The 10,845-nt window shown below is 34.3% G+C and overlaps 2 protein-coding genes across 2 annotated transcripts; both read left to right on the forward strand.

Moving 5' to 3' along the window:
• Positions 1-1,162: 1,162 nt before the first annotated feature.
• TRIADDRAFT_52197 (uncharacterized protein) lies at positions 1,163-6,562 on the forward strand (the record flags this gene model as incomplete). The annotated part of the gene is made up of 16 exons (XM_002108049.1): positions 1,163-1,252; positions 1,584-1,646; positions 1,850-1,894; positions 2,076-2,183; positions 2,286-2,369; positions 2,545-2,637; positions 3,079-3,148; positions 3,273-3,427; positions 3,709-4,113; positions 4,209-4,445; positions 4,522-4,741; positions 4,839-5,078; positions 5,150-5,935; positions 6,012-6,132; positions 6,217-6,325; positions 6,404-6,562. 16 exons carry the CDS (start codon positions 1,163-1,165, stop codon positions 6,560-6,562), a joined length of 2,985 nt encoding a protein of 994 aa, XP_002108085.1.
• An 83-nt stretch (positions 6,563-6,645) lies between these two features.
• On the forward strand, positions 6,646-10,618 carry TRIADDRAFT_52198 (uncharacterized protein; the record flags this gene model as incomplete). The annotated part of the gene is made up of 14 exons (XM_002108050.1): positions 6,646-6,710; positions 6,776-6,917; positions 6,989-7,124; positions 7,202-7,372; positions 7,471-7,730; positions 7,806-7,910; positions 7,998-8,072; positions 8,149-8,384; positions 8,468-8,600; positions 8,725-8,793; positions 8,877-8,989; positions 9,073-9,199; positions 9,288-9,422; positions 9,524-10,618. The coding sequence occupies 14 exons, from the start codon at positions 6,646-6,648 to the stop codon at positions 10,616-10,618; spliced, it is 2,862 nt and encodes a 953-aa protein (XP_002108086.1).
• Positions 10,619-10,845: the final 227 nt, after the last annotated feature.

The raw sequence follows: 10,845 nt of genomic DNA on the forward strand, positions 1-10,845 counted from the left end.
CAAATACACACTATATGATGATGGATCAGCCAGCGATTGAAATAGTCCAGATGGTCTGGAAGGATTTGACGTAGTGTAAGCAAGCAATGCAACTGCCAAAATATTTATTTACCGTCAATGTTGTGTACAAGTCTGTTTGTAAAGAATTACAAGTAGTACATTACAGGTGGAGCTTGTAAGTTCGTTTATAAATAATCACAACTTCCAATAGATCAGGTATAAATAAATAAAGGAGACAGCCGAGGTAAATGGTACATCAATTGATGAAGTCAATAACAATTTTGAGGTAATGATCGCCAGCTTGCATGCTGGCCCTTCGCAAAACGGTCCAGTCTCGTACACTGCCGTACAGTAAGTATACCCGTACAATCGAACAAGTTGGTACAAACATTATGCTACCTCAGTACAGTACAGTACTATATCGCCTATGACATAACGCTTTTAGCCCCAAGGTTGAAAAAATTGAAAATGCGTCCCGGTATTATACCATGTTGACTGCAGCTCTTTAATGATATTTAAAAAGAAAAAATAATAATAATATAGGATCGATCAGTTATCAAGTAATAAAAATGAAATTACTTTGGTAGTTTTGATTGGTTAATGACCGATTAAAATGGGCTAAAATTCATGTTCATGCTATCAATACATGCTATCAACAAGATCTGATTGAATTTTCCAGGTTGTATTTTTTGGGGGGGGGACTTTATTTATTTACAGTAGATTGTATGGATGAGTCGACCGTTGGAGTTGGCCCTGATGTCATGTCAGTATAACACCCCATTCACTACTCTATGCTAGTAGTAAATCCATTGATCAAGCCCGACCTTGGTCAACAGTATGTGTTGATTGAGCTGAACCTACTGATCCCAGTAATCTTTTACAGAGGTGCATCAATAAAAGAGAAAAAGAAAAAATTCAATCATTTACTATGATCAGTATCTTGAATCGATGTGTTACTATGAGGTATTTTTGAACAATACCAATGATGCTATACTATTTTATAGAGAGATTTCGATCGGTTAAAGCACAGTGTAACATGATCGCATAAATCACTTGGCCATTTATCCTCAGCTAAATCTATGTAATCACTACCGTATAGATACATCTGCGCATGCGTCCTTGCACACACTATATTGGAGATATTTTAAATGGCTGCACAATGATGGCGATATTCAACAGGGAACAACGTCCACTAAAAAGGCCTAGAATTGGCCCTCCAGATTGCTATCCTCAAATGACCAAGCAAAAAGAGGTTAGTATTTGTACTCTAGATTAATCCAATACAAAAATTTCGCTCATTGAAGCTAGTAATAGGATTGAAATTGCAATCTTATCCATGAAAATTGACCTAAAGAAATGTCAGTGAAAAAATTAGCATAGACAGTACTGTACCACTAGCGAATGATTGAACTAGACCGCCACGCATAGCCGTCCATGGCAAGAAAGCGTATTTACAATTATTATCCAAATTGATTCCCTACAGTTCTATTTGATATTTTACCATTATTAGATATTCATTTCTTCATTTTTTACTATTACCATGCAATACACATGAAATGGAATTATTTTTAACTTGTCAACAGGACGATTTAAGTAGTGATACACTGAAGAACGGATTTAAAAATGTCGAATTAGTTGAAGACGAGGTAAGAGACGGAGAAGAAAAATACGCAATACACGCTAGACTAGTGCATGATTATCAAGGATAAAAACATCTTTATAGATCATTTGAAAAACCTTTCCTCGTTATATGCAGACTTGTAGATGATATCTCGCTATTTTTTATGAATGTTTTTATTGCTATAGATTTTTTAAAAAAATATTTCTACTTAAACTTGATATATTGTAGATTGGCTCGGCTAAGCCTTTTGTTACTGTATGCAATTTCTCCAGGGTAAGAGTCGTTTAACATTACAACTTGCTGCTATTGAACTATATCAGTAAATAGATGCAATGATTATCGAATAAGGCAATCGTCATGTGGATTACCTACATGTAATCGCTGCTTGAGACAAATTTAATCTTTACACTTCAACTTTCATCACTATCGTTACGTATCAATTCTTTCCTAATAGCTTGGAAGTCACTTCAAAGCTATAACCGAAGAGAAACAGCGACTTAATAATGTCTATGATGTCAATAAGAAGAAAAATCAAGTGAATTTGAAAGACGTTTATTGGCCGGTATAGTTCTACTATTTTTCCTCTTCTCATACTGTCCTTTTAAATTATTCGAGATAATACCCTCACAATGGACTGACCTTGATCTTTTTCTCGTGTTTTTAGGTTACTGCCAAAAATCGCACTAACTTGAATGCTTGGTTACAAGATCTAGCGATTAATAAATCTCTAAAAGATTTATCGAAGAAGGTAAGTCGTTGTCCCGCTGAATTAGATTAACTGATACTGTACTATGGATAAACTATGACTGGATATCATACTAATTTACTCAAGTTAGACTATCTATAACTCGTTAAATTGATATTTTCATTAGCATGTTTTACCATCTTCATCATTGCAATCAATTCTTTCCGATGGTTTTTAGATTCCAACGTTAAATTCCAATCGTAAAGAAGAAGTTTTTCAACTTCTTTCTGACAATTCTGTACCTTTAGCTAGATCGGCTTGGTTTATCAAGGTGAGTTTATAAACTCTCTCTATACATATATACGTATATATACGTGCGCACTATAGTGGATTTTTTTGGTACTATAGTATACACATTTTGGATTGAATTTTTGTTACGACAGTAGATCATGGTTGCATTGTCGTAGCTGTTTGAAAAAGGTACTGTAGTGAGCATGAAAGTGGACAGCTATTTGACTAACCTTGAGTAACCTAGAGCTCATCACACTGACTTTCGATAATAGTTCCAATTTGTAATGTAATTCGGATACGATATCTTAATAAAGAACACTTGTAATAGAAAGTACCAAAACAATCATTGTAGCAAAAGGATATGATGATAATAGTTAATGCTCCGATTCTATTAATTACCCATCCAGAAATGCAATCTAACTACGTTTGTGAATAAAATGTCTGGCAAAATTTAATACTTTATAAAAATTTTTTTATTCAGTTATTATCGACCGGGTATAATACGTCGTCGGATTCCAAAAAGAAACGCCCAGGAGGTGACTTATCTCACGGTAAGTGTTGTACAGTAACTTGGAACAGTGGAGCTCTTCGATGTTGTTATTGATTTAATGCCCGATATGATCCCGGTGTGGCTAATTTAAAAAAACAAATACATTTGTATCAACCATATTTTAGACTGGACTCAGTCATTAACGAAATATTTAAAAGATTTATTAAGTAAGTTATCAGATCATTCACATGGCCAGGGAAAAGTAACGTTATCTTCAGATATTCTATCAGCATATAAGCAATTCTTATACAACTCTCAGTTAGCAGATTGGCTTTATCAAGTAAGAGTCCTTGTAATGTAGTATTCTTTCTATAAATTATTTCTTACTAAATTCAATGCTATGACAACATATCCCATTTTAGGAAGGATTATTACAGAGACATAGTTTTTTGCAATGGTTGATAGATACACTAGACAAAGTTGACTTCGCAGATAGCGTATCTTTAACGTTACTTGTACCACTCACATTCAAGGTGAATTAGCTGAACGATATTAAAAGTACTATTATTATCAGTAGATTAACGTTTTATTAATTTTTTTACTTTATCTGTGGTTACATAGTATATCAGAGATATTACGGCGTCTCAATCTCTAGCTCGGGTATTGGCTGGTATTTGTACCCGGTACATATCCTATCTCTATTATCATAACAATAATAATGCTAACGAAAAAGAAAGTAAACCATCATCAACTAATTCTACGGATAATGGCACTACGGAGGATTGGTCTTTATTAGCCATTTACAATGATTGCCAGCGGCATTATCCAAGATTATTGTTACTAACTTGCATACTTCAGATCATAGCTATTTTTTGCCCCGGTGCCTTAGTATATTCTATCGGTGCTTGGAATAAAGGATCCAGTAATGATTCTTTAATGCATCATGGTTCACCGTTGGATTATCTACCCGGTTCGATATGTCAGTTACCTGGAATCGAGTTATTGGAGGCTCGAGTACAAAAACAGGTTATGATCTATAATATGTACATATATAAATGTATCTATCTATAGATTTGTAAGCTTACCGGTTGGTAACATTAAAAATCTTTATAATCTTATAGATGTTAGCTGCAATGAAGGCGTCTCAAAGCCAAATTCAACTTCGTAGCACACTAGTAGAAAATCGTTGGTCTTCTGAAAAGTGTAAAGAATCAGATATCTCAGTAGTAGTAACACAAGTGTTATCTGTTCTTGAAATTCACGATAAAGGCGCTTACGCTCGTCACAACAACGGAATCTCGGTGGAAAATTTATATACAAATATTTTTCCTGCTATCATTAAAGGCTCTTTAGTTAAGGTATTACCGTTAATTATTACTTAGAAATTTAGTAGTGATGTATAGTTATAATAAATTTATGAAATATTGATTACAGGATGTCTTGAATAATGATGAAGCTATTATCATGCATCTTTTGGAATGGGCCGTAACTCCCTTTCGTTATGGGTTTCATCGTCCTATTCTTGTTGCGATACTACTTGAACGTCGACAGGGCGATTTAGAAAGAATGAATGAAAACGATGCAATTTGCAATCACCTTTATTATCAGGAGTTATTGTTACGATTTCTTGATTATTATGCCATATTGCCATCAGGTTAGGAGGCAATTACTCTTCATTATATACCTTTTGATTTTATAACTATCGTTCGTTTTCGCAGTTAGCTGAAGTCATTGCTTTTCCTCTTTAACAGATGATAGTGAACTAGAATTAGAACAATCGAATGCCTCGTTTAAATTATTAGTGGCATTATTTGCCGAATTGATTCGCCGTAAAGTATTTTCACATGATAAATACATTATGACTTTAATATCTCGGGGAGATATTTCTACTACGTCAAATAGTAGTAGATCTTACGCGAACTCACCGGATCAGATTGTTGGCGAAAATGATCACGATGGAGAAAGCGATGAATGCAGCCATCTAGGGAAGAGTAAGCATTTACTTCGTTTATATTCAATATGTATCGTTGATTTTTATCTCACGCTTCAATTTTTATGGTAGAAAATGAAGAAGAAAATGTAATTGAATGTGGCTCACCATTTTCGGTTAGACGTGATTCGGAAGCTGATATTTCAGATCAGCTAAAGCAACAGCTATCGCAACAGCAGGAAGAGCTACAACAGTTACTAGAGAGTAACGAAACTAATAGCTGTAATGGCAACATGGATATAATGGAATACGACAACGCAACTGACGATGTTGCTTTTGCTAAACCTGAACAAGAAAATATTGCCAATAAAACAGAAGGAAATTTATCTGACAATGACGAAAGAGGACGAGATGATGATAAAGATAAAAATTTTAATAATGTAACAACCGATACACGAAAAACATTTCAACATATCGCTTATGTGCTTCATTTTCCTTTACCTGATATTGATTTAAGAAATGTCGATGTAGGCTCGCACGAGAGTAGACAGAGATTCACAGTTTTATATGGCGTTGGCGAGAGCAGAAATTTAGCTCTACAAGAGGTTACAGAAATGTGGGACGAAATCAATAGTTGTGTTGATTACTTAACTACATGCGATAGCCAAAATTCTAGTTCAAATGATAGCAATCGTATTAATTATGCAAGTTATCTTGCTCCTACAATCAGAAAATTTAAAACTCTGCACATTTACAGTCAATACGTGTTAGCGAACACTTGCGCTAACTTAATTATGGAAAATGTGATTAAAGAAAATCGATACCCCTCCATAAATAAATTTAATTTTGTTGCTGATTTGATGGAGATCGCCGGAGATATTAATGGATTTCTTCAATTTGTTATTCGTTTACTAAGTGGTAAGTGTTTTATCATATTTTGAATAAATGCCATTACTAGGATGATCACTTACAAATTATTTTCGTAATACCTTAGAGGGCGATAGCGGTGCGGCAGAAACTCGATCATCCTTGGTACTTACAATAGTAGCTGTGTTCCGTCGTTATTATAACTGTCTGTTGGTATCATTGAAGCAAGCTACTGAAGCCGTTGAAGGGTATATGTCTAAATTAATCAATCATGAAATGGTTACTACAATTGTATAGGAGAGTACGCTATTAAATAGACGATCTAATTTTAGATTGTGGAGAATCGTAAAACATATCACTAATCCAGCATCATGCTCTAGCGCTGATCGTTGTGCGTTAGCTTGTTTGGCAGATATATTTACACATTGCAGTGATTTAAAGGTAAGCGGTCCAAGTGAGGCAACTGTAAAATATCAGTTTTATCTTAAGATTAAAATATCATGTATTACATTGATTTAGCTGAAAAATCGAGCTGAGCTCGAGAGCGTTCTTCAAAAGGTTAAGGACAGTTTACCTTGTAGCGGACTTTCGAAATCCAACGATCCAATTGATTGGAAAATTTTCGGTGAAGAATTTAAGGAACCAAGGCGAGTAAACAGTGTTCCAGTGCAATTTTGACTCCATTTAAAAATTTTTTTAACCAATATAATCGTAGGGAAGCGAATCCTAATCAGATATGTCAGGCCATACGATATGACGTTATGAAGAAATACAATTTTGTTTGTAATGCTATTTTGCATGTATATCACTGCGGCACTTACGTTAGGTAATTACCTATACAGAAGAATCTATATTTTTTACCATTTAACCCTAAAGGAATTGTATTTATAGATTGCTAGATATTGCTACATTATGTGCTGAGGTAACCTCATACAGTAGCGGTCTTAACGGTGAATGGATGGGGGTATTGCGTGCTCTTTGCTGCTCACCAAGTTCAAATTTTGGCTTCACTGAATTATTGACGCAACTGGAAGTTAGTACTTGCGCTACACTGACTGTTTATCTTTAAAATTTCAATAATAAAGGCTGATTAATTTTTTCTAGATTTCAGATAGCAGATCAGCGGACAATATTGCCATGTTTACCGCTGTTTTAATTTCGAGGCACTGTTTCTCTTTAGAAGAGTTATTAAGACTTGTTATTTTACCACCGCTTCATGACACACGCACTTCTCGTTCAAGTAAGTTAGAAAGTAGAGAAATATTATAGAAAAAGATTCTTATACTTATTTAACATATGGTTTTCTAAAATTTTTAGTTAATCAACACTTCAAAATTGGCGCTGGAGCTCGTTTAAGTTGCCATCTCTTGCTGAGGCTATTAGAGAAACCATCGCATGAGGTCAATAGTTACGTAGACTATAATAGCGGAGAACTGGTTTTGAAGTCATGGGATAGAAGCTTACTATCTACTTGGCATCATACCTTAGGTTTGTGGTTAATCGTTTTTGAGTTCCTTTTTAAGCTAGTATTATGATTGCAATTAGAGCTGTAACATATTATAATTATAATTGATATAATTTCCTAGATTTGAACTACATCTACATTGTTTTGAAGACTATGGCAGCTATGGTTGATTCTAATAAAGATAATAATAGCAAAGACATATTTAATTTTACGACAAATATGGGAATATTAGATGAACCAGATACTACTTGCGCTAATCTTGCGTTAAACGTTCTAAAATCAATTTGTGCTCAGCCTTTAATTCAACAACATGTTCTTTGTAATCTGCGAGACTGTTGTTCTAAGGAATTTCTATTAGATTCAATGTTGACAAAGCGTCAGGTAAAAACCAAGCTATTGATGACGGTCATATTTCAGATCGATACTTACGAGTAGCTTTTCTTTTCATTTTATCAGGCCATCTACCTACAATATCTGCTGTGCTGTGCTGACAGTATTACTTTCGACCCTTCTGATATTGATACTGATATTAATAAAGAAGATGTGCTCAATCTATTAAAGGTATATTTATATATTTATGAATTAGTTATAGGGTATTGATAGTTCCAGTATGATATAAATGGGATGATTTACCAAATTCGTTTATAGGATATTAATCAATGGTCACTAAGAACAACTTGGCTTGAGATCGAATTACATATCAAGCTCTGTACGCGCAATGAAGTAAGTCTGCGTCCCTTATAGCTTAATTAATATCCACGCTATTGTCTAAATTATTTTCTTCGGCTTATTTAACAAGGAGCGGACGCGAATTATAGACAACTTAGCGGAAGCAATTATAAAAGTATACCAAACTTCCAATATCACTAAGTGCGCTTCTAGATCAGACATGTCGGCCATCTTATCACAAGAAGGAAATATCTCTTTAATTGCTCCTTTCGTAGCGAAATTATCCAATTTTGCTCAGGGTCATATTCTAAAAGCAGCTGGAGAAGTATTGGAAAGATCAAAATGGTGGTTACCGGACGATGACAAGTAAGAAATCATTTTCATTTCGATAGCCTTTATACTTTGTATAAGCGTTGACTAAACATTTTGATTGTGCTTATATAATTTAGTCCCTGTACTTTGAACCAAAAGCCTTTCCTTTCTCTAATATTAACTTGCTTACGCTGCCAAGATGAACATAAAAGGTGCTTTTTATCTTCCATTCAAAAGCAATTTCAACAATTCTTGCGTTCGCCGATTGAGGTATTGAAAGTTAAAAATCTTACAAACTTATACAATTTGTACTCTTTATTTGATAGTATAATAGCAAATTACGCATAGATAATTTTTAGTATTAATAGTTAAACGATTGATGCAATTATTTTAGGAAAGAATGCCTGATAATCTTAAACAGAGAGAATTCTTAAACGATGCCATTCATTTGCGCCTTAGTTTGGTAAGATCTGATTCTATTCTTATCGCTTTTAATTATTTGAGAAGACAGTAAGAATGAAGGGCAACTGGCAAATTTTTTTATAGATCGGAGCTGTATTCGATACTATATTACGTGATCTAACGCTATGCAAAGATTGGATACGCCTAATGTTGCAATTTATAGCCTCCGGAACAATAGATCTATTCAGCGAAGACAAGTAGGAAAAATATCTTTAAATTCTTTAGTGAAGCTAATTTTCAATTGCTTTTGATACTTCAATCTTTACAAATTTGTCTTTAGACAACTGCTGAGTTCTATCTTGGATATGCTATCAGTATTAATAAGTACCTTGAACGTATCAGAAAGTGTACCGTCAATGAGTGATGAGGCTAGAAAAGTAAATGCATCGCTGGTTAAGAAATTCAGGGTAAGTTTTCTTCTTAGATATCGTATTAAATTTGTTCGTTATAAGGCTGTAATCATAGCATTTACGAGGGAATTGTGTAAATATGCAGAAGGAGTTGGATGGAATTAATTCCCCTGTGGTGAGGGAATGTAAGAAATTGTTTTCGCTTGAAACTCCGCCAGTTAATGTTATTTCCGTTTCGAGTGAAACTGACGATACTTGCTATCAAAATGAGTTGTTTAAGGTAAATAAAGTATAGAACCTTACTTATGATGATAGAATTATCGTTTGCAATTGTTATGCGTAAGAAATTGTTATTTATAGAATTACATATTTTTGGTTTAGACGGTCGCAGTGGATCATTCTGTGCATGTAAATAATTGGGACATTCTAGAAAGTACCAAATTCTCTTCTCCTACTTTATGGTCATACTTTGCTGGTGTTAAAGTTGATAGGAAGCCATTGACGTACGAAAATCAGTTTTTTTCGACTATGCAACATAGTCATATGATAGAAGAATCTCCAGTCTTTTACTTGCCAACTAAAGAATTAGAAATTAATCCGTTACCCTCTGCTAAACCAACTACAAGTAAAACTGTAAAAAATCGTACCAGTAATGCCAAGACAGCTGTACCAAAGGAAATAACGCCTCCTTCATCTGTAATTAAACCAGAGGTAAAAGCAACAAAAGCTGCTCCTGGTAAGCGTCAGCGTAGGCGTTCTACGATTAAAGAAAAAGAAGAAAAGCGCACTACACCCTCTACTATTACGGTCACGAATACGATTTCGAAGACTACTGCAGCTGATTCTATGCGTGATAGACAATATCTTGCTATTGGATCATCGTCGGGAACTGCTCGTAGCAATGCCACACAAAATAATGAAGGCTTTCAATCACTAATTTCCAAGCAAGTGAAAGTATCTCAACCTGTTTCATCTTATACTATTTCTGATCGATCTCAATCTGAAACTAGAGCCCCTAGAAAGAATTCGGGGACTCAATTAAGAGATTTATTGGGGGATATGCCAACTGCGATGGTGTATCCTGAAGCTCCAAATGTTGGCCGTTCTCAAATGCAAACAACGATGGTAACTTCTGCGTCTGATTATTCCAGCTTTCAATCAATGAATAATAATACTATTGCTAATATAAATCAGGGAATAGACAGTAGTTTTAGTGATACATTAAATATAGCAAGTCACTCAGATAACTTATCTCAACGATCGCTGCAGCAAGGTATGACATCGTCATTAATGGACAATAATTCGATGGTTGATAATCAGATTTCAACCAATTTTATGAGTACTCGCATGCCAGTTAATCGTTCTGCCGGCAGGATGTCTCAGAATTTAATTAACTCTAATAGCCAGCAATCACGATCTAATGACGTTTTACGTCGACTTAATAAGTTTAATGGTCATCAATCTCATTATCGTTAGTTATGGAATATGTAACATGTTGCTATCGATGCAATATGTAAGACTTTTGTTCGAAGTGGTTATTTATTTATTTATTAATTATGCTGTCCTTGTATCATTTTCCTTGAAATATAACTACATTTTTTCTACCTACAGTCTTGAACATATTTCCGTTTATAGGATAAATCGTTACTAACATTTTATTCTTTTTACATTATCGAATATCATAGATTTAGATATTATACCTA

The sequence above is a fragment of the Trichoplax adhaerens genome, genomic scaffold (genome assembly GCF_000150275.1).
Source record: "Trichoplax adhaerens TRIADscaffold_1 genomic scaffold, whole genome shotgun sequence".
In the NCBI taxonomy this organism is placed as follows: domain Eukaryota; kingdom Metazoa; phylum Placozoa; class Uniplacotomia; order Trichoplacea; family Trichoplacidae; genus Trichoplax; species Trichoplax adhaerens.